The following is a 24,999-nucleotide window of genomic DNA, read 5'->3' as shown; positions in this document are numbered from 1 at the left end:
TCTGAGAAAATTGGATTTAAAAAAAATCACTGAGCACCCTTCAGCTGTGTTCAATTATTGTAGAGGAAAAGCAATTAATTGATTAAAAGAACTCGGACATTACAAGAATCATTTTCACCATTATTAGAATACTCTACCTTTAATTTGGCATGATTTTTAGCTGCAATGATATCAACTGTTCAGAATGCTAATGCAGAAACTTGACCTTATTTTTTAACCAAAATATGAACCACAAATTAATTCCATACATTCTTCGCATGCAAGCAGAACAATGAATTCTGTTTTCCTCCTAACTGTCACCATATTCATACATCACTTCACATCTAAAATTTATAGAACATAAGATGCTACATTTTAAGTAGTTTTTATCACTTCCTAATACAAAATGCGTAAACTCGCCAATGAAACATCAGGAAAGGCCAATCCAGCAAATCAAGTTTAAAAAAAGAAGCTCATATTTTTAATGAGTTTTCTGACATGAGGAAAGAGCGCACAAAGTTACTACTGTCTAACAAAGCACAAAAGAAAGAAGATACTGATAAATGAAAAATTTGAGTTTTGGTTGTTGGGTTGGTTTGGTTTTTTTAAGTGATGTCCCAAGGATATAACTAAAGGAGGAAGAAACAATTTCCCATGTTTTATTTTTAGCCCTTTTTGTTTTATTTAAATGAAGGCTGAAGCAGATTGACAAAAAAGAAATGACTGAATGTTTGTTGATGCTTTATGTCCTCAAATTTTGCAACCAAATTTGCCAGAAGACTGAAGGCTTAAAATATTAACCTCCCCACAGACTGTCTGCAGCTCCCAAAGTCATTTGCCTCATCCTTTCTGACAGCTGCTGGGCAGCTAAATGCTCTGCTACACCACCAAACAAAAATAGCTAGGAGAAAGGAGCCATGAAGCCCCTTAAAACACTCTCTTGTGCCAAGCCAAACAGGCAGAAAAGTGACAGGGAGTTGCTGATAGTATTGAATGTATAATCAGGCATAATAATGAGGGTTATTACAGTACTGTAGTTCATCTGAAGGCTCAAAGTCATAAGAATCAACCTTAGTTATTCTGCTGCTCACAGAAATAGTATTATTTCCTGTTCTAAAGCTGCCCAGGGAAGTGGTGCATTCACCATCCCTGGAGGTGTTCAAAAAACGTGTTGATAGAGCATTTCAGAACATGCTTTAGTGGGCATGGTGGTATTACGTTGACAGTTGGACTTGATGATCTTAGAGGTCTCTTCCAGCCTAATGATTCTATGATTTAGTATATGTTTAATTGTAAAATAAAGAGCCACTTTCTATTATAGTTACACACATAGAATTGCTTGCATATAGTTTGGCACGTGTTAAAAGTGTTTTGCTAATTCAGGACCTTCACTTTTAATTTCTGTTAGTACATCTCAGTATCTTATTCAGACTCTCCATATTCCCTTCTGCAAGCTTACAAAAGGAATAGAGAGAAGCCCAGCAACTATTTTGAGATTTGTTTACAGAAAATACTCAAATGTTTCTCTTTAATCTGGAGAAAAGGAGGCTGAGAGAAGACCTTATCACTCTCTACAACTACCTGAAAGGAGGTTGTAGTGAGGTGGGTGTTGGTTTCTTCTCCCAAGTAACAAGTGATAGGACGAGAGAAAATGGCCTCAAGTTGCGCCAGGGGAGGTTTAGATTTGGACATTAGGAAAAACTTCTTCACCAAAACGGTCGTCAAACACTGGAACAGGCTGCCCAGGGAAGTGGTGGAGTCACCATCCCTGAAGGTGTTGAAAAAACGTGTTGACATAGTGCTTCTAGACATGGTGTAGCGGGTATTAGTTAGACAGTTGGACTCAATGATCTTAGAGGTCTATTCCCAACCTAATGATTCTATGATTCAAATAACAGAAGCAACTCACATTGCAATTAACAATACACTATAACATGAGAGGAACTTTCAACATTCACATTTTTTGTCATTCATTAATGCAGTATTCCCTGTCTTGAATCAAACAGTATACAAGCACTCAGATAATCTTTATGCACTGTCTCAACATGCCAAATAAATCCTATAAGACGCAGAAATACGGACCTTAAAAGTCACTGTTGCCTTTGTACAGTAAAACCCAATTGAAATAATAGGATCCTTGAGGGACTGAGACTTCTGCTGATGTAGCATCGTTCCATCATCAATTCCACTAGAATCATTCTCTTCATCATCATAACTCACAATAGCAGGAACAAAAGACCAAGCCCAAGAAACCCATCCTTGTTGTTGGTCATCATCTTGATGCAAATAAGGATCTTGATTAATATACTGTGTAGGATACTGCATTACTGAGCTTGCTTCATCTTCTGCGCCTTTTAAAACAAAAACTAAGTCAAATTTCAAATCAACCATGCTTGAAAATTAATATATTATACTCAAAATCATAGTATCTATCTAGGACAGATTCCACGTATCATTCACTTACATTCAGAAATTTAAAATTTCTACTTATCTTCTGTCATTGTAAACCAAATATAAGTTTCCAAACACCTGTTTGATTCATTAACATTTTAATCCAAAAAACTATTAAGGGTCTTTGCAATAGTTTTATTATTGTACATTTGCAGTGAGATCAGAATTTGCCATCTATACCATACACTTTCAAGATTTCTTCCAATAAAGCCCTTCTGAAGTTGCAAATTAAACCCTACATTAAAATCTCATCATTTTCAATTTTAAAATTAAATACAAAAGGACTTCAATTGCAAAAGACATACTAACGAAAATGTAAACACAGCACAGATGCAAAAATTAAAGGTTGAAAACCTCCTTTGTTTAAAAGTCAGCTTTTCAAGTATTTGAAGATACAGGTTTATCTGTGCTCAAAAAAGCTGGTATGTCACCTGTGAGTCAAAAAAATCAAATGTTGGTCTTCTATGAAAAAGATATTAGAAATAGCATACAAAACAAGACAAGGATTTCCCCAAAGACACAAGTCTAAGATTCATAATCCAAATGGGTCACACTGTGCATGTACAAACAGTACAATCAGCTTAGCCTGTCTGGCTTCATCACCACTCTTATGGGACTCCTAAGGGGTATTAATGCTTCAGAATTACCATAGGTAGAACAGGATGCAGTACTGTTCCTGCAGGGGAACAATATTGAATGTATTGTTTAACTGAGAACATAAATAGGCATATTCCATTTCTATTTACTTATTTTTAAACTCAGAGATCCCATTCTCACAAGTTTTAGAACTTTACGCTTTAGTCCTTTAGTCTAATTATTTTATTACTTGTGCAATGGGAGAAAGCATAAGAAAAAACAGTCACAAGAATTCTCTGCACATGCTTAGAGGCGAGGACACCTCCTCCCACAAGGGCAACGCAAGCTTCCTTCCTGCTCTCTTTATTAAACAGTGTCAGAGATCAGATTTCAATCCAAATGTAAATCTTGAAACACGGGAACTACAGAAGAGGTGCACAGAAAGTCTTGGGAATGGCCAAGAGGCAGAAATGTCAGATACAGAAGGAAAAAGAATTAATATGGAGCATGATTTGAGTAGTTTAGCCTAGACTGTTGTTGGCAAGCACAGAAGAAATGGTGGAAGACCTGCTAGAAGAGAAAAAAACATTGAGGCGTAGGACCTGAGTCAAGCGTAACATTTGGTCTACATAGCCACAAAATTCAGCCACCATTTAGCATACCTCTTGCTGCAGTATGTGTACACACACAGACAACAGTACAAGATGACAAATAATAGTTTGTCTTTATTTATTAATATTTTGGAAGCCACAAAAATAAGAGAGAAGAGCAGTTAGACTACAATGGCGACAGTTGCACAATGCACTGTCCCCACAAGCCCTGTTCTGCAGGTGTCTGTGTACGCTGCATCTTTACAGTCCGTGAAATATGAATTGCAAGTATGCCTACTGTTCCTTGGGAGGATACCAAAGTATACAGGCAAGGAAGAAGCTCCAATAATGGAGCTAGATGACTGGAGGCAGGGGGAAACCAAGACTATAGGTAGGGTTTACTGCACAGGTCATTTATGCCACAAAACACATGAAAACATGAAGAGCTGAAACACTATTAGGTACCCCAGTACATAGATCACATATATATCTCCATCTCTCTAACCCTCAAGAGAAGACAGACAGGGACGTGAAATGAAAAACATGAAAAATACACAGGAAAGTGTAATTTGACACACACAACCTTTTATCCTGACACCATTTCAGGCAAACTAGGGCTCATTTTCTCCACTTTTACGAATAACTCTCCTCTACCCAAACTCTTTAACACAGTGCACAGCTGCTTCTCCTCAGTCAAGTATGGATAAATAAATCTATTTCAGTTCTCCCGGTTTTATCCTAATAGAATGTTGGAGTCAATTTCTTTTCCAACAACTAACGCTCACCCAGAATTTCTTGCTGTCACAAGTTATTTGCACCTGGTTTTCTCAGTCAACTCAAACCTCATATTCAGCCAAAAGCTGGCAATATGTTAAACTCATTCTCTTAATCTGCTTTTTGTTCCATTGGTATCCCAAAAAATTCCCCACGCTACTGTTCTTATCACCAAGTTTTCAATAAGGAGCACTTTGGCACATTAAAAATTTGAGTTTTATAGGATCTATGCAACATTTTATCCTGTTTAGTGGTGTAAAAGTGTTAGCTACTCACATTCACTAAGGCCGGCTTTATTTTCATTTAGTGTTTTGAGAGTAAAGATCACCACAGAAAATTTCAAAATATTCCTTTGGGATGTGTTGTTATTGCCATTTTACACCTGGGAAACATGCTTCATACGCTGCAATCACATCTGTCACAGATTTCATTTCATGGAAGAAAAAACAACTGAAATTTTATAATACAGAATCTCAAGGCAGTCAGAGGAGGTGGCACCACAAGCTGTTAAAAGCAATCTCTGTAGCTCACACTGCTCATGATTCCAGCTTCTCACATGTCCCAAGCTTCCTACTCAGCATTTCCTAACATCACCATGTACGCCCATCTCAGTTGTCTGCCCACCTGCCCTGAATCTCTCCCTCAATCATGCAACTTTTAATTTCTAATCCACTGTTCGTATTTCTTTGTCCAGCGAGTGCTAGACTTCCTCTGCTTGAGCTTTTTCTGTTCTTCAAATCTCTCTGATCATTGTCTACTTAACCAGCTCTAGTATTTCAGCCTTAGATCATCAACCGCAGGAAGTGTATCCAATTAAATTCCAGCTCTCCCTTGCATCCTGGTTTCTCGTCCTCTTTCATGCCTGAATCATTTTCATTTCTAGTTACATTAGCCAAGTTTTTTCCACCACAAACCAAAAGCTTATTCCCAAGTTCCAGCCCACCACAAGTACAACTGCTGGTTCTGCCATAGGCTGTTGTCCAAACCCTTCTCACTTTTGTATCTCTCTGCACTGAAATACATCAATTTCCTCCTTCACACTACCAGGACAGTCAGACATCCAAGCCCACAATTCAGGCGGCCCTCAATGCCTCAGAAGCAAAAGCCCTGTCCAGCCCTGAGCAGAAAAGCATGGTTCAGAATGCATGCAGTACTAAGCAAATTCACATACCAAACTAAAATGAGTTTCTACCTGTATTTCTGACCTGTAATTTCACCTGTGTATTTTGAATGCTTTCAGCTTAACAAAATTTGAGCACACTTTACTCAGGCAGCAAAATATACGTTTATGACACGTGCTGCCCTGCTGCCAGATCTCAAGGTCTTGATCTTACATTTGGATATACAAGAACAAACAAATTGCTGCTGGCATGTTCTTACATGTGGATAGGCGACTGAACTTACTATGTCAACAACAACATAAGAAAAATAAGTTCCAACCAAAAGACAAAGACTTAGTGATAATTGAACCCAGTAAATTCTTTAAACTGAAAGGGTGGGGACTGATTACTAATAAATACTGGGTTAAACTGTTTAACAAATCTTCAGAACACTTTCAAAGAGTTATATAATCTATAAAGGAGGTCTGTACATTATTAAACTGTAAAGAATTTAGGCACAATTCCAGTGGAACTAGTCTTGGATTTTATGAAGCGTTACTCTTGGAAAAAAAATGTGGCTAATTTAGCTCGGTAGATAATGCATGTCATCTATTATGGCACTTGATTACTTACTTTTTTTCTGAAAATAGTAGCACATTTGAAGTTTCCTCAGAAAAGTTCAAATCTGTGGTTGGAATGACAAATGCACCATGAAGTGCTAAGAAAGCAGCGTCTTTTTTTCCTTCTCATGCACAGATACAATATGAAGTCAGAACTAAAAAAAAGTAAACTCACAAACTGATGGTATGGGTAACTTGGTTAATATCAATTTGTCACTCCTGCCTAACTGCACTGAATGAGGGGAAAAAAATGAGATATTTAAAAGTTTTATTTATTTGTGTTACATATGCCTAAATGTATATTAAACACTATGCAAAAAAACAAGCATAAATGGTACGAAGGAAAAAACAGCTGGTAACAGTTTCAGCCTGTATGTGGCAAAATATTTTGCCATGAAGATAGAAAAGGACTTCTAAAACTGTTTCTACAGCTCTGGCTTGGCAACCCAACAATCACCTTCTGGTTCGTATTCTGAAGGAGGTAATTCTGTCAAATAGATATGATCGTATAAATAAGTACAATGACAATGTTTGAGTACAGCGCAGTTGAACAAAAATTGCATAGCAAAATACAGATTTCTTCCTTGGTAGTTCTTGTCATTGCAACCTTAGTCTAATTTCTGACCCTTCTGATAACTCTTGCATACATCAGTGTGAAGTTACGTGATATTATTTCTTTTAGATGGCTATTTTATGAAAAACTAGGAAGTCACATTCACAGTTGTTCAAAAGAAGCATGCAAATGAGATTTACAGACAGCAATTGCAATTCAACCTTCCTGAGGACACGTATCAGAAATAAGGATGACAAGAGATGCATTGCCAAAAATTTTACTCTTATTTGGACACAAGAATCTCATATTCCATTCCAGATGCAGAAAAGACCGAGTACTTGTAGGCAGATGCCTTTTGTTTTATACTTAATCTTCACTTGAACTATATGTTTCACCACTCATCTCACACCCTAACCAAAAGAAGCCAAACAAACAAAACCCACATACTTCTCCTATCTGACTTCCATCCCCTTCCGCAGTTACAGCTGTTCATCCCCGTTTTCTCATTATCCAACTAATCTTTGTCTCCAATCCTCAGATCTTTTCATCTGAAACACTGCCTACCAGTCCCAGCTGTTCTCATATTGAGTTATATGATTTCTCCATTCTTTCAATGTCTTTCCAATATTCAAATGGCCCTACTCGCCTTAGTAGCTCCAGGAATTCAGCCACAAAATTCAAGCAACTCTAAATACATCATAATTCTCTACGGCATGAAAACTTGGCCACATGCAGGTGCACTTTGATGGGAATGAAAGATAGATATTTGTAGTACAGAGACAACTCTGTCTGAAAGCAAGAGTAATGCAACTCTTCACAGAAAAGTTCTTCACCATTTCTCCTGCAAATAGTACAACTAAAACATTGGTTAGATGCAAGGAGTTCTTAAAATGCACACTACTGATTTTTCTGAAAACTGTATGCTTTTTAAGTCTCAGGAGAAAATTAAGTTAATATTTTCAGAATATCAATTAGGTGCTTCTAATCATGTATCTTGGGTAACAAACTCCACGTTTCTTGTAAAGCAAATAGTCGCTAGTGCAGAAAACTATTTGAGCTTTAGAGAAAACACAAGAAAACTATTTACAGACATCTTATTTATTTCCTCAGTTCCACATAGCAGGAGCATGACAAAGAATTATACATCTGGCTTGCCAGTGAAACTCTTATCTGTGCCAACCAACACTGAAGGCTATATTTTGGCAAAAAAATTCCACTGCTGTCATTTTTCCAATAACGTATTTATTTCCCTGAAACCAGAGAAGACAGCAACACAGGATAAAAAAAAAATTACAAACTTCTTAAATAAATTAAAATTGTATATTTCTTAAACAGAACAAAATGAATTAATGTAATAGTTTACACAAAGTTTTAAGCTGTTGTAATACTATAAACATAAGCATTGCTTAAGAGTGCCACATCACCTTCACATATAATTCCAAGAATTTTCCAGAAGTTATCATGCTCTTGGCTGTGTGGTAAATATCTCTTCCTACTCCCTCAGATCCAAATTCAACCTTGGAAATATATCCAAAACCTATGTCTTGGGGAGATTAAAATTAAAACACAAATCTCCAAGCTCCCTGTTTTGACAAATAAATTTACTTCTGCTCTACAAAATCAAAAAGAAGCAAGCAAATTCAGAATTCAGAATGACAGTCCATTCTCCCTCTTCTCTTTTATTTAGTGCCAAAACTAAAAACTTCAGATTAAAGTTTGGATGTTCAAGACGATGACATTCCTGATTAAATTACTAAAAAAGATAGTATGATATAAATCACTATGACTGCTTGACTCAAATATTCTGTGATTATATTTTACATAGAAGTGAATAAACAGAAAAGCATATAAGCTCTAATGTTTACTTCGAAATTTTATTTTCCATAGATTTTAACAATTAAGCATCTACATGCCTTTCCTATGTTGCTGCAAACTCCTAACAATTCACCCAACAAAACCTCAACATTTGAATACATGACATGATACAACTAGAAAAAAAATAAAGATACAGTAGCAAAGTTGGTAGCTCCTAGCAAAGCCACATAAAATTAAGGCTGGAATGAAAGGTTCACAGCTCAAAATGCATCACTGTTGCAACCCTAGCAATATCTGGGAAGCAGCAGATGGGAAGTCATCACACAAAGATAAAGAGAATTCACCTTATCAGTGCAATGCTCCTCAAAAGATCATGTCACAGGAAGTCACCATGAAAGATCACGTACAAGAGGAAATATACGTTACACAAAAATATAAAGGCAAAGCAGACCAGAAAATGTAAAAGGACAGAACTGCTAAAAACACAGCACAAAGTAACACTCTGCCATTTAGAACACATGCCGATGTATCTATCTGTTCTCGGTAAGAAGTTTCAAAGAAAGATGGAAAAACACATCACTTCAGGACTGGCAGCAGCCACATTGAAACTAAATGAAAGAGAAAAGTCAAAGTTGCCTAAGGACAGGTGCCTTGTTGCACAATACAGAGACAGATAAATCCGAAGTACCCTATGTGTCACAAGTCCTAAAAAGGTGTTTTTAGATAAAGTTTAACCTCGCTTTAGTCAGGACCATCAGAACATAACATGAGAAAGATATTACAGCACTGCATACTTACCCAGCACAGTGAATCGCCTCAAACAAAATGCAGGCTGCCAAGATACTTTGCCATGACTAGCCTTGGCCATTTTTATTTGTAAGAAGTGAAGAAACTAATGGTTTTTACATTTCTTTTATAAAAGTATTTACCTGTGATATTTCCCAACGTATCTTTAGTGTGGCAAATCAAATCTTCACTTTCCACATCTTTGAAGTTACCTATTTCTCCATAATAAAGAGCAATTCCAAGTTGCATTATACGTATAAACATAGGAAGCTGCTGATCAGAGATTGAAAGTTTCAAACTTTCAACTAACGTGTGAATCTATAACATGGAAGAGAACAAAGGCAAATAATAATAAAGCTCTGTCATCACGAAAGCCAACTTTTAAACCCTACAACTCCATACTCATTTTGTACGTGTATTCTAATTTCCAAAAACAAAAGCTGCAATATAACACAAGGCAAAAGGCTGCAAACAATGACTGTCAAGAACATGGATTCTTTAGGTTGTTAACAAGAGATGTTCAGGTTGAAAAGTCAAATGTAATGTATTTTGCATATATATATATATATATATAAATTTTTTTTTGTTTACAATTGTTGCTGAAGAAATTTCTAAAACATAAGTCACATAAGTGCATCTGATTAAACTTTTATTTTCATTATAGAGTTTTATAAAAATCTCTGCATGCTAAGGAAAACCTAGATACACTGCTTTTAATACGAGGTCCTTCATTTTGATTCTCTCCCACTCCCAACATTGTTGCAAATGGACAATTAAAGCGGGGGGGTGGGGGGGGGTGGGGGGAGGATTCATTCCAACTGAAGCGCAGAAAACCGGCTTCTCCGGATATTCCAGTTCAAACATGCAATTAAGCAGTTTTCTCTAAATGAAAGCAAGCTTTGCAAAGAATGTAATTACTAGGATGAAAATTTATCCTTCTTTAAATATTTTAGCCATTTTATTTAATACTTCAGAATATTTTTATGAGTATGTGATCATGCTAAAAAGACAAAAACCAGACTTGGTAAGAAAGCTACCTTTCATTAAAATAAGACTCGCATAACGTAAAATTGTTGTAATTACTGTCTGTAACATTAGACATATTTCTAGCTCCAGGTCCAGTTTCTCAATGTTGTGGGTGAAAATAATGGAAATAGAAAGTAACTACACATCACTGTTGGCCTTAATGCAATCCAATTCACGAAACATGAAAAATTACTTTGTAAACAGTACTGCACATCCATGGGCAAGTAGAAATACAGCAGCAAAATAAATACTTGTATAAAAATATGCAATACTAATAAGACTTCCCTAACAAATTTATATGAGCATAGTAATAAAGCCACAGCCTCAGTCATACAGAATGAGTGACAACACAGTATCAGCCATTCATATAGACTAGAGGAAAGATTTTAGGTATCAGAATTCTGCTTTTATTTAAAATTCTCTGAAAGAAAATAGCATGTAAAACTGAAATCCATTCTGGAAATTAAAAATTAATCCTCCAATACCAATCTTTCTGGACCAGCTGATTAGAAGTTCTCGATAATAAACAGACAAACAATAGGAAGGATAATGAGCAAGTAACTGTCTTAAGATTTGGAAGAAAAAAAAAAGATTATTTTGCCAGAAGCCTTTTTAAAATTCACAAAAGGGGCATATATCCTAGTGAAGCACAGGAACACTAAGTAGCACTGTAGGCAACGAACATAATTATATAGTGGCTTAATTGAAATTATGTTACACTCCTGGATTTCTTGTATGGTACTACCCTCCCATCATGATCCTGCTCTTACATTGCCCATGGAACTCATCTGCCCCTCAGTAAGTTGACTTATCTTCCTAAAACCAGCAGAAAACTCTAATTCTTCTTGTCCAGTTAGCCTTCTGTCAACATAGTGAGTTGACTTAAACGACTGACAGGTCAGACAAGTGTCAGTGCTGCTGCAAATAAGGGGAGGCAGGACTGACATCCCCAGTGCAAATCAGCTCACCTGTCTTATGGTTGTCTCATCCCATGATGATTTCAACTAGACAAGCAACAAAAAACTTAAAGCTCTAACCATTTTAACACGTGTTTTGCTGCCTCCCCCCACATATACTATTGCCATCCCGAAACTGAAAGAAGTTTAGTGTTCCCAATTTAAAAGCAAATACATATCTAAGTACTTAAGAACTGTCTTCCCCTGAAAAGTCTCAACCTAAACTCACAAAGATTAGGCCAAAACTTTGCAATAGACGTAGCAGTCAAAATTATACAGGTTATAAAAATATTCTAGCCCAGAGACAGAAACCAAAAGAGCATATGCTATTAGAAACTAAGAAATCTTGGAAACTCTCACTCAAGACTGAAAAGCAGCTGTGCTTTACCAAGTGAATAACACAGAGTATGGAAATTTTCATTATAGAGATCTTCACAGATTTGAAGATTGAGTGCTGCTGGCTTTTGTCTTTAGCTGGGAAACAAACCATCAGAACACAAGCTGCTGGCATTCAGTAATCTACCCTTCAGACGCACTGAAGCTACAGTTTCCTTGAGAAACACCCATCAAAATTTGTCTCAAAATTGACTATTTTGCAGTGCATACACCTGAAGATTATTTTTTATTAAGACTTGGGAAAAGCCTGGTATAAAAATCTTTGTCTTAATTTAAAATCAGTTCTCAATTAATCAAATGGGCACCACCTTGAGAGGGGAAGGGAGGGAAGATGAACCCTACACGTATGACTACTCAGAGCAGGAAAAAAAAAGTAGGAGTGAATGGTAGTTTAGTCTCTCCACCAACTCAGCATTTCGCTTCTGCACTGCAAAACGTAAACATGTCACCTAGTGTCAGATGTCCACAAGTAATAGCGCACCCTTGGTCACTAGGAACTGAGCTTGCTTGCTAATCCATTTCACATGGTTCATTACATAGTGTTAACACCCCAAAGTTTCTTGTTATTTATGAGAGTTCGAGCTACCTTTGAAACAACATAAGTAAAAAAATCCTTCGCATCTTATTGCAGGTACCTTAAAACATACAGCATTTTTTCCTCTTTAAGATATTATCTGCAGACTTTTTTTTCCTTAAAATTATTATATTTTCTTTTTAAAACCTCAGGAAAAATAGAAAATATTAGAGAGCATTTCTTCCTTACTTACATGCTGTTACTGTATATAGAATAATTGCATCATACGAACAAAAAAACAATCAAAAAATCCCATTAGCAAAAACTAACAGCATTAGCTTTTCATTTTACTTTAAATTTCAAAGTATATTTTGGAAAGCCTCAAAACTTCACAAGTGAGTAGCAAAAAAAAAAAAATTATTTTGGATACCTACTTTAATAATAGATGGCATTTTGGAGTTCAGGTTATCATAAGTAAAATGCAGACGAGTCCTGAAGGAACATTTGTACAGAAGAGGTTCCTGGTAAAATTCAATTTTACCACTAGCATTTCTCTTATCAAGACATACTGTGCAGTCAGAAAAGTTGATCATCTTTCTCAGTACCAGGTCGGTGGCTTTTAAAAGAAGTATATAGGTTAAAAAAATATATTGCTTAAGAAAAATATGTTATGCATACATTTTCTTATCTAGAAAAAAATATACAAAATAGTTGTGTGGTCATTATTTAAATCATCAGCAAAGTACTTGCTTATATGACTATTGAGAATAATTTAACATGTCACAGACTTTCAGCTGAATACTTAAAAAGTGAGGACAACTTAGTTATATCCAATTCAAATTTTCATCCCTTCACTGTACCTTAGATCTGTTTATAAAACAGGAGTACTGCTTCATGTGCAAGCATAAGACCAATAAATACTATTCTCATTATTCTCCCAGAAAGAATATTGCATATTTCCCCCCAAAGTTTTATTTTGACTCTTCCAAAGCAAACAAGAGCTATTATGGTGATCTTAACATGAAACATATTTTTTAATTTTGTTGTATTAGCTCCTAATAATTTTAGCCAGAACAAAGAAATGGGTCCAGTGCTCAGCAAACCATTAATTGAATTCCCCATTCTACCAGAGATCACCTATGTGATCTTAACACACTCTTACTGTGCCCAAATTCCACCTCTACCAAAGATCAGTAAGAACACCTAGACTTACAGATGAACGCTGGTAATTCAAAGACATTCAAATACTGAAGACCAAGATAAAAATCAAAAAGCTGTGTTGGTTTTTTTCCCGAAAATGTGAAACGAAATGAAGCATATCTTGCAATTGGTATGCCATGCTCACTACAGTGCAGCACATTTTACGACCTCTCTAGCCAGCCTATTTAGAGAGTTTTAAGATCATCACAAACAATTGCAACAGAACGCCTAGAGATGCTACTGCTCATTCACAAAAATAGAAACAGGTTGCCTAAGCATTCACTGCCAGCAGCAAGCACAAAATGAAACGTGATCACAGAAGGATGGCAAGTACGAGCAGAGAGGACCACAAAACATGTTGTATAATTATCTGTGATCATACAATATGCATTAAGAATCAATGTATATTATTATAATTGGCTCTTCAAAATGAAGGACAAGGGAAAAACTGCTAAGATATAAAACCAGGCAGAATGTATCTTAATTCTGACACAGAAAGCCTTTGTCATTAGATTTGCAAATGTTGATATGAATTTGAGAGTACTTCCACTGTGATACCTAAAACTAAAAAAAAAAAAAAAATCTACTCACCAGAGATATCCATAAATGCTCGATCCCAAAACTCATCCACTGTATAGCACTCTGCAGAAGTGATATTGACTGAGAGAACAATATCATCCTCCACATATTTTAATATGAGATTGTTGATCACAATGTTGACATTGTTTACAACACGCCTAATCAAACTCTGAACATAACCTATAAAATAAAACAAATTCGTATAAATTATGAGGAACACATGATGCCAAATGTATTTATTACTAAAGTCATTATTTCAAACTTGTATCCTTTTTTAAAATCAAAACAAACAAAGCACCATTGTTCTTTATTTATCCAAAAAGTCACAGGACTTAACTGCACTGAACGTTGAAGAGTTTTAAGTTAATCAGCATCCTGGAAATGCAATAAACTGTAGAAAAAAATGGCAAATACTAAGAATATAACATGGTGCAAGTGATTAATTTTTGGTGGCAAGAATGAACTTTCAAATTAATTAAGAAAACAGAAGACTCTGGATTACTGTAGACAAAGAATTTTAAGGACAGTAGCTTTGTACTGGAAAGAGATTTAGAAATAGGTTTGGAAAAGTGAACACCAGTTGCTAGGTTACTTTTCAAGTGGCATATATTACACCTATTTGCCCTCTCACCTAGTTTTTTTTGGAAGTTAACTAAACATTAATGTGTCTAGTACTTTTTTTTTCATTCTAAAAGCTAATATATCCACATCATGCTCAGTAAGACCCCTGTGAGGTATAACAAAATCAATTTCTGTCAACAACCCCAATAGTAAGCACCTGCACTGAAGCCTGTTGGGAAGAAATCCATTTAAATTTTTTCAGATATAATGTGATTGGAAAAATGATCTCGTCTGTGAACTCCCAGTATGCAGTAAACACTCATATTTTACCAATATGGTAAAGAAATTAAATACTACCCATATTCATGTCTCTTATGTGTACTGAATGTAACTATGGAGCTAACTCATTTGTGCTGGAAAAAAAACAAGCCTTAAAATTTCTATGTTTTAAAATTTATATTACTTACATTCTATCTAAAAATATATTTAATACATGCTATAGGGGTCTAGTTTGGTGACTATGCTGAAAAAAGCCAGTTAATGATACAGGTTTAAATCCACGGGCTTCAAGAGTAGTTTTCTGAAACTTGCATTAAGACTCATTTATATCAACAATTTTAATTCAAATAAAACTTAAAATGAACATCAAAACATTAGGAGCAGACTCACGTTGCTACTTCAATTCTACTCTGTCTTTTCTAGCTAGTCATCGTTTTCACACTCAAATATTACTTTTCACCTTAGAGTATATGGAACATTTTACCATTACATAAGTGATTTTCTTGAGTTCCACAACTGCAAATTTATGCAGTTGACATAAGACATTTTTCCTTTTTCAGCATTCAAAGGCTCCAATCACCTCTTTTATTAAATACAAAACATGTCTTCAGCTAACATTAGCAGAAAATTTTTATTCTAATCAGGTACATTTCTACATTTTAAAAGTATTTCAATATTAAAATCTTCATTGTAAAATACATCACATTTCTTATCATAACTCAGCTTGCTTCTTTTTATACTATTCTGGAGCACCCTTTGAGCCAGCAAGACAGAAATAGAATTTTAACATCTCCTGCCCCTTAATAGGATTGTAACCGTATTAAAACCTGGAAAATGTTTTAGACCACGGTCTACAGAAACAGGAAATCCAGAAATGCAGTGAAAGGCAAAATTCAGGCAAAATTCTGACAGCTTAGTACTGTTGGATTTCTAACATAATCTGATTTTACCTTTTTAGCACGTCAATCTAAAAGAAAAGAACTACTTAAAAATATGTGGAATAACTTGGTTTTGAGAGTTTTCTCGCTGACTTCTTAAAATAGCAACATTATACGAATTCAGAAAACCAGATGTATATTTCAATAACCTAAGGGGCACGAGACCCATATTCATCACTAGAGTGATGTAAACTGACCTGTATATATATATAGAAGCCAGCACAAAGCATTCAGTTGCTCTTAAGTTCAGCATAGAAATATTTTGCAGACTATATATATAACTAGAAACTATAAAATCATAACCAGTAATTTAATCATGACTTTAAAGCAAGCTAATAATTTCATTGAAGAAAGGGAAGCTATCCCTCCAAGGGTCCAAAGTTTTTCCAATATTTTTCTTTCAAGGGTCTTTCAGAGTCAATTTAATTTATTTTCCTGCTGTGAATGACAAAAACATTACAAATCCAGCATCACAGCAGAAAAAAAAAAAGTAAATTCTACTGATAGTTGCCAACAGTATGCAGGAAAAGTGCAACAACGCTTTCAAATGTGTGTCTTTTTGCCTGAATGCATAAAAAGAGGGAGAAGAATTTTATCTTCCTAATTAAAGGAGGTCACAGATTTGATAAAAGCTTTGTTTCACATTTCTGCAAAGACATTTCCAAATTAGTGGTGAGTGTATTGTTAAAAGTACCATACAGGTACCAGCTTTCTAAGTTTAACTTCAAATATACTAGAATAAGATTCTCATGAGTGAGGATCAGTCTTTTAAGAAAAAGAATTGAAATTGTAATTCTTGCTATTCAAAACAAACTAATAAAAACATCAGCAAGTTCAAGTAAAAAGAAGGGTTCTGTTTTACATAAAAGTGGGATAAAACAGGTGGAAGTTTTTTCTTATTCCTGTATTTTTTAAATATACTACTATGACCATCTTTGCCACTAAAATTCAGGTGTTCTGTGACGAAGTGACTAAGAATGCTAGAAAATCTGTAGGTGTAAATTCTATCCTGAGGTGCAACACAAAATCCACATGTATGCTTCTTCCAAATTCTCCAGAACCCATCAGGCTGCACTGTGCAGCATGAGCTACAAATGCAGTTTCAGATCCAACCCTCCAAAATACTGTAGCACTGTAGTCCACAGGGTATTATTGATTCAACAGAATTTATATAATCAGACTGGTCACATCCAAACATTTTAAATTTAGCAGTGCTCAATCGTTACCAAAGCTACCTTTTTAGCTAAGCTCTGCCTAGCTCCATCTCCAAGAACACAGCAGAGCTAAACGACAAATAAATCTTTCAACAAATTACAACAGTAGTATGATACCTATATCCTCCAAAGACTAAAACAAATCTAAGTAGATGACTCATCTTACTAAAATGCAGGATGTGCAAATTAAAGCTTAGAAAAGCCACACCCTATACCACAGAGAATAAAATCTTCCTACAAGGAGGCCTCCACTCCTTATGAAGATTGTTTACCATGTAGGACCTCTATATTAAACAGTGTTATTTATGCATGAAAAAACAAAACCAAAACTAACTGTATTTACATAACTTCACCACATGGGAAGTAACTTACAGCCCATTCAATAAGGTAAGATTTCACTAATGCTCTCTGAATCATTAGACTTCACTACCAACACACTCTATGCAATTGAAGAAGGAATGCGATGACAGTGAAGGGGGTGACAGTGCCCTACAGCCTCACAGAAGCACAAAGTACATCTACAGAATCTATCAAATAGTAACATAAGAAGGCACCAGATCTGATAATATGCTACAGTATGTGCAATTTGTATGAGCACACTAATCATTAAGAACCACGATATATCCATAAAAGACGACATGCAAACCAATTTTCAATGTGCGTGTTACATCTGGATCTGTGAAAACACATCTTTTGGAATGTTTTAACTTCATCAGATGTCAACACTACAATGAGCAGACCTCCAGCCTTTCACTAAGACTACACCTTTCTGGGAGGTCCACAGATAACACTGACAGAAACAAAGTTGAGGAACAAAAATCCTAAAACTGACACCGAAGGCAACGTAACTAACCAACCCTTTGGCTACCCTTTGACTCTTGGTGTTCACAGGTGAGACACACAGAATCAACCACCAAGGAACTGCCAGAGCTGCAGCGCTGTCCATGGTAGGAGACGGTGGAGGCCAAGAGTCCTGCAATTCCAAGCCACCGGAGCTCATAGGATCTCAGAGCTTTAAGAGAGCCTTCAGATCTGGCTCCTCAAGCACCCATTCCAAAGCAAGATGATACTCTGTAGTACATAATATACCACACACTAAACTTCAATGTTCTCTTTTGATTTGAGGCAAGCATTAACTTTCTGTTAACAAAACACAGATGAAAAAAGCCCAACACAAAACTGTCATGTCTTTAACCCATCTAAAATTACATGCCCCAAGAAGGCAAATTGCAATTCATTCCAGTACTCTCCAATTCCATTTTTCTGCACAAAACACCACCTCATACTCCAAATTACTGTGCAAACTCAGAGGCAATAGTACTCTAAACGTATAGTTTCTTAGGCATTTTTACATCACATAAATATCTTAGAAGTTCAACTGAGCCAAATTATACATCAGAAGGGAAAAACATTTTTAAAAAAAAAAAAAAAAAGAAGGAAAAGAAAAGTGGTAAACTTCTCTACCAGTAGATACAGGACTCAATAAGAAACATCTCTCAGAATTACTACTCTTATATAGAGAAAACCTTACCTTTAAAACTATTGTACGAATTTGAAAACAAAATGTCTAAAAAATACAAGAAAATAACTTAATGTGAACCACTGACTAGTTAATGAGCAGTAGAAAACAGAGTGATCTGAAACAGAAGAACCAAAGCAGCAAAGGATAAAAATCTAACACACTGCCCCTATAGTACATGCTAATCCGTCTTTGCACTACAAGTTCTGTAATGTTAAGGATTCAACAAAGCGGAAAGAAAGATGTAAGGATTAGAGTCCTAGAATCATTAGGTTAGAACAGACCTTTAAGATCACCAAGTCCAACCGTCAACCTAACACCACCATGTCCACTAAACCATGTCCCTAAGTGCTACATCAACATGTTTTTTTAACACCTCCTACGTGTTATTGCAATTTGTTTCAATTTAGCCACATTTTACTGCAATTGGGTTCTATTTCACAATATTTAAGTATTTCACTCACCTTTACATGATTTGTAGGTGGACAGAGATATAACAGTCTAACTTAGACCCTGAGGCCACCTGAATGCAATTTAGGCATTTTCTGTCACTCAAATCCAATCCAGTTTCAGAAATTATGGATTACCTGGAGGTAAATCAGGGTCAGGAGAAGCAGATTGCTGAACTCGTCGTGGTTTTACTGCTGATTTCATGCTTTCCGTGGTACTGCGGTTTGTTGAACTGGAACCACAACTTTCGTGGTCTTCCTGCTAGAGAAAAAAAAAAGCAACTGAGTGAACCAAATGAAAAGAAAATAAATGCTGAGAGAATGACTTTGTAAAGATTTGGTAAATTAAGCTTCTATTACTGTTTTTCCATCAATTCAATCCTGTACATGCATCTAACTACAGAAATTATTAGAAAACTAGTTGGACAACATAAAAAATTATTCAGTATTAATACTTTCTTTAACTTTTATTTTTAAAAAAGCCTCAGTGATTTAATTACTAATTTCAATTGAACACATTTCGTCTAGCTGCATTTCTCCTGAAACATTCCTTTAAAAACAGACAGAGCCCTGCAGACTACCAAAACAAATATGAGAAGCTATTGAATTTTATGAGCTTACATGCCTACTCATGAAACCCACCTCAGACAGTCCCAAGATGTCAGTCATGTCCTTCCTAATACAGCTAATTGAAGCTGATTCACAAAGCAAATTATTTTTGCAGATTTCTAAAGTAGTGAAACATGGCCGCAGAAGAGATAAACAAACTGAGGGCACCTGCTCATCTTGAGCTTCTGTACAGTTTATTCACCTTTACAAGTTCAGAAGCAGGAAACACAGCTCATAATTACAAAATATGATAAGCCTTACAAGATCAAATTTGCAGACGCAAGAAAATCTTAATTAGCTGAATTTAGAGTTTTAAATACCCCACTAGTATTCCCATTACATTCGAGAATGACAGTTTAACCACAAGACTCAAGTGCAAAAAAGCCAAGAAAAGTAATGTAAATATTCTTGTAAGTGTATTCGAAGAGCAGGTTAGAGAGGAAGCAAATTCTCACAACTTTTGACCCAAGCCAAATTATGTCTTTGATAGATGTAGTCTCTTACAGAAAAAGAGCAAAACGCTAGGATCACACAATGTGTTCACAAAAAGAAAGTTTGGGGAACAAATGTCAAGTACTGCAGTATGAAGCTATAATATTCTTAAGTCCTCTAACCACCAAAAAGCAAACAGCTTAAACAGTGCCGGGTTTTTCTGCAGGACAGATCATGTGTTTCCCTGCACACTGCCTAACATTTTTTAATAATCTCAGAGAAATTAGAAAATGATACCTTCACATTACTTGCTTCTTAATGGGTTTTGCATGAAAATTTTTTTTTAAAAGGTGCATGTAATGATACTTTTTAAATAAAAGTCTACGTCTTCAAAAACAATTGAAGGGAGAGTTTCTTTCTTTCCACTGTATTCAGAAAAACAGAATCCCTGTTTTTATCTCTGATAATGTAGAAATAGCATTTCAATAAGAAAAAAAGATGATGAGCAATTTAATCTTAGGCTGGAAAAAAAATTAAAAATATAAGTCTGAACTTCTTCGGAGAAATTGCATCAGACAGACCCATTCACACATTAGAAGGGTGGAAGATAGCTTCTAAAAGAAGGATGAGTTACCATAAAGGATCTGAGATTTTCCAGTCATTAATATAGTACTGAAACAAGCTGATCGTTGTTTTTTTAATTTATTGTTATTCATCCATTTCAGTCATACAGGACTTTTCCCTTCCAACGCATGAAAAAAATGAAATGGGTGTTTAGCATCAACTCTGTTTGGAGGGCATTTGTTTGATTTCTTATCTCTGACAACCTTCTGATGCTTTTCATCAAGGAACGTGAGTCGCCTGAAGCCTCTCTCAGAACTTTTAATGACGATGCAATTTCATTAGAAAGCCAACACTCTCTTCATGGCATACCTGAGCAATAATGACAGCTTGAAGCTCTTTATCTTCAAACTTGGGGTGACAGAAGTCTCATTATCAACATGTGTATTTTGAAATCAGAAAAGCTCATCTCTCCTTCACATCTCCAGCTTACCAAGAAAATTTAGATCTTAGACTTTTAAGCTAAAATTTTTGAAATAACTTTTAACCGTGCCCTCTTTCTTGGAAACTAGTTCATAGCATGAAAAAATATTTTTTTCAGATGAGTCGCCATATTGCTATTTATGTTTGGAACGTGTAAAAAAATAGAGATGTCAGTGACCAAACAGCTCAATCAGCACATTTCCTTCTTTCCTGAGCTCACTTATGGATTGTATAGAATGCTGTGGTACAACTATTTAATGGTTTAATCTAATAGGATCACATTACACTTGCCTTTTAATATTTATGTTGGCTACGAGAAAAAGACAGGGAGGCCAGGGGGATGGGGAAGACATTCTATTTTTGAAGTGTTAACCATATCAAGCCTGACTACATTAAAGTTTAACTTTTCTATGTAGTGACCTGACCACATTCAATGAATCTTCTCATAACTTCATGCAAAATCCATTCAATGTTTTAAACATATAGAGTACTACTAAAACTTAAAGATGAAATAAAAATGGTTTAAGCTTTTACCACTTCCACAGAGTTAGGAATACACACTAGCACACTGGGGTTTGAGAGATTTTGTTTGTTTTAAAGGAAAGCAGCAGAGAACCCTTAGATTGTATTAATTTTGAAACAAAGTCTCAAATCTTAACATATAAATAAATTTAAGACAATAAGCTGCTTATATTTCCCTGAACTACAAATCTGTTGCGATGGAAAATGGCTGTGAACATTTAGAACAAGTTTGACCTAGAAGTAATCAAAACAAAAATGTACATTTGTTCCACTATGGTGTCAAAATGCAACACAAAAATTCATCTCTGAAATATACCTATCATGTATGGGCCTTAATCCACATGAAGTAACAGAATATGCCTATGTTTAAGAAGAATTCAACCCAACCAAACATTTGAAAAAAGTTTTTTTTAATCTGTGATAACATCCATTCATTTCCTTACATTACACAATTATCAAAAAGGTTTTAGAGCAGTACAGTGGTTTTTTGAGCATGAATACACTATTTTTCACAACAGCTACTGATATGTTATAAAGCAAATGTTGCATTCTTCAGTTACTGGAAGATAACGACAGTGGCCATGACCTTATAGGAACTACATTCCTACGTTAGACATATATCCAAAAACTTTCTGTATCTGCACACTTCTGTTCAATGTTAACTTTAAGAGCACACTATTAATTTCTCCAACATGTGGCTGTCTCATAAGCCCAGAAGTAAAACATGTTCATTAAAGAGATGGGAAAAAGTTCCAAGCAAACTGCCAAAACTAGCATAATTATGAAACTATTTAACACTGGAACCAACTAGAGTCACACACTGTGTCTAGATCACAGTGATGTCATCAGAAACACCCGGCCAAAAGGCACTAAAAGTACTGCACTGCCATAAATCCACCTCACACCAGATGACAAACATTTTAAAGTTAAAGTCAAAATTATACTGGGGGGTGGGAAGGAAGTTACATTCTAAAAGTGCTAATAACTATAGATATAGCATGAGCTATGATGAATGCCCATTCATTTTACCATTAATGAGAGCAATTCCAAACCACAGTCACAACAGCGGAAAACTGAAAATACTCAGGATGTATCTAGAGAGATGATAGTTAAAGGAAATAGCACTCATTTACAAAAATATCTTTTCCCACTAGCTTGTATCATAGGCAAAGCCCAGAAAACTTAAAAATTTTAAACATGAGGTCCTGTTACAGGTGTTATTACACAAATATACCTTGGATCAGAACAAATAGAAGTTTGCACAACCAGGCTCCTTTTTCCCTTCGGGCAAATGTGTCAGACTAAGTACTCAGCTGAAATGTTTTTAGAGAGTACTATGGTTACTTCTAAAACCATGCAAGTCATAAGTAACATGCTAAAGACACCTAGGCTGGCAAATTTACATGAGAGTTCCTCAATTTTCTACTGCAATATAAAACAGTTATTGCAAGGTTTAAAGAGACTCTCTGGTCTACTTCCAGAGAGTTCTCCATCACTGTTTCTCTCTCTTCATCTACAAAACGTTTGCTTTTTATGTTCCTTTGTAATTTCTAAACCAATGACCTTAATACGCTTTGCAAGTCAGTAAGAGATACCTATTTCTATTTCTGTAAAGCATATCTTAAATTGCAACATGCAAAAACTGCAAGAGAGGAACTCATCTCCTGCTAGTGCACTGTGCTTACATGGCTCAGTAGTTTGCTGCCTGCAGCAAGACTAAAAGTAATATTCAGAATAAAATCATTTTAGCAAGGCCTTTGATAGTCTCCTATCAAAGCACAAACTTTATTCCCACTGGTGAGATATCAACTGGATAGTGGGAGACAAGTTGGATGAAAAAGTGCTGGACCACAGGGCTCAAAGGGTTGTGATCAGAGGTACAAAGTCCAGCTGGTGCCTGGTTACTTGTGGCATCCTTCAGGGATGTGGTAGTTTGGTATCTCGTGAGGTTGTGGTAGGGGTTTTGGCAGTGGGGGAGGGGGCTACACAGGTGGCTCCTGTAAGAGGCTTCGAGAAGCTCCCCTGGCTCCAATTTCGGACCCAGCTCTGGGCAAGGCCAGACCAATGGTGCCTCTGCAAATAAATATATTTTAGCGTGAAAGAGCCAGTTAATTTCTGTCACTTTGTTCTGTCTGTGTTGGTGAGTTGGAGAGAGAAGGGGGACGGCAGAGAGACAGCCCTGCGGACACCCCGGTCAGTGAGGCAGGAGAGGGGGAGCTGTGCCGGAGCAGAGGTTCCCCTGCGGCCCGCGGGGGGGTGGCGGCTGAGCCCCTGCAGCCCCTGGAGCCCAGCGGCGGCCCCGAGGTCGCCCTGCAGCCCGCGGAGGGCCCCGGGCCGGAGGAGCAGGGACCGGGCCCGGAGCAGCCGCGACTGCGGCCGCGCTGGAGCCGCCCGTCGGTGGGAGGGCGGCAGCCCCGGGAGGGACCCGCGCTGGGGGGTTCTGGGGAGCTGCGGCCCCGCGGGAAGGACTCGCGTTGGGGCAGTTCCTGGAGGGCTGTCTGCCGGGAGAGGGACCCCGCGGTGGGGCAGGGGAGGGCTGCGAGGGCCCCTCTCCCTGAGAGGGAAGGAGCAGCGGAGACATCTTGTGCCGGACGGACTGTGACCCCCATTCCCTGCCCCCTGCGCTGCTGGGGGGGAAGAGGGAGCAGAGCTGAGCCCGGGAAGGCCGGAGGGGTGGGGTGAGGGGAAGGTGTGTTGTGTTTAAGGCCTGGTTGTATCTGTCATTGTCCTTGATGGTGGTGGTCGTTTGTATTAAATGTGTGTTGTTATCCTCAAGCTGAGTCTGTCTTTTGCTTGTGACCACAACTGGTAAGTGAGCCCTCCCTGTGCTTTATCTCAACCCTCAAGCCTTTTTTCCATTGTATTTTCTTCTCCCGATCCCTCAGGGGACAGGTTAGGGGTGAGCAAGCGGCCAAGGGGTGCTCTGTTGCCAGCTGAGTGGGCTCAAACCACAACATGGGATCGGTACCAAGCCCATGGTGTTTAACATCTTTATTGAAGGCCTGGAAGATGGGATAGAGTGCACCCTCAGCAAGGCTGGGAATGGTAGCAATCTAGGCAGGGGAGCTGATGCACTGATGGGCAGGGCTACTACTGATATGGTCCTTGAGAGGCTGAAGAAAGGGGCTCTCAGGAACTCCATGAAATCCAGATGTAAACACTAAGTCCTGCACCTGGGATGTAGGTACTCTGTGTAACTGTACAGACTAAGAGCCAAATTGCGAGAAAGCAGCTTTGCAGAATAGAATCCATGGGTCCAGCCGACAGCAAGTTGAACATAAGTCAGCAGTGTGCCCTTGCCACAGAGGCCAGCAGTGTGCTGGACTGTATTAAAAAGGGTGAAACTGAGCAGCACACTGCTTCCCCTCTCTTCAGCCCTTGTGAGATGTCATGCGGAATACTGCACCCAGTCTAGGGCTCTCCAATACAAGAATGAAATGGACATATCAGAACCAAGTCCAATGGAGGGCCACCATGGTGGTTAGGGGGCTGAAGCACATAAGCTCTCCCTCCAAGC

General features: G+C 37.1%; 1 protein-coding gene across 3 annotated transcripts in view; it reads right to left on the bottom strand.

Annotated features, from left to right (window-relative positions):
• VPS13B (vacuolar protein sorting 13 homolog B) overlaps window positions 1-24,999 on the bottom strand; it is a 480,656-nt gene that overhangs the window by 411,218 nt on the left and 44,439 nt on the right. For 2 of the 3 annotated variants that reach the window (XM_086465733.1, XM_086465732.1), the window contains exons 3-7: window positions 19,014-19,134; window positions 13,928-14,095; window positions 12,571-12,752; window positions 9,388-9,562; window positions 2,062-2,330 (exon numbers count right to left, since the gene is read on the bottom strand). In XM_086465733.1, coding sequence (XP_086321859.1) covers window positions 2,062-2,330; window positions 9,388-9,562; window positions 12,571-12,752; window positions 13,928-14,095; window positions 19,014-19,134 — 915 coding nt within the window. Of the gene's footprint in view, window positions 1-2,061; window positions 2,331-9,387; window positions 9,563-12,570; window positions 12,753-13,927; window positions 14,096-19,013; window positions 19,138-24,999 lie in introns of all 3 variants that reach the window. The other variant, XM_086465731.1, reaches the window with a different exon arrangement.

Source organism: Leptosomus discolor, chromosome 5, assembly GCF_034619465.1.
Source record: "Leptosomus discolor isolate bLepDis1 chromosome 5, bLepDis1.hap2, whole genome shotgun sequence".
In the NCBI taxonomy this organism is placed as follows: Eukaryota; Metazoa; Chordata; class Aves; order Leptosomiformes; family Leptosomidae; genus Leptosomus; species Leptosomus discolor.
The sequence above is the reverse complement of the archived record's forward strand: the minus strand, read 5'-3'. Positions and strand labels throughout refer to the sequence as shown.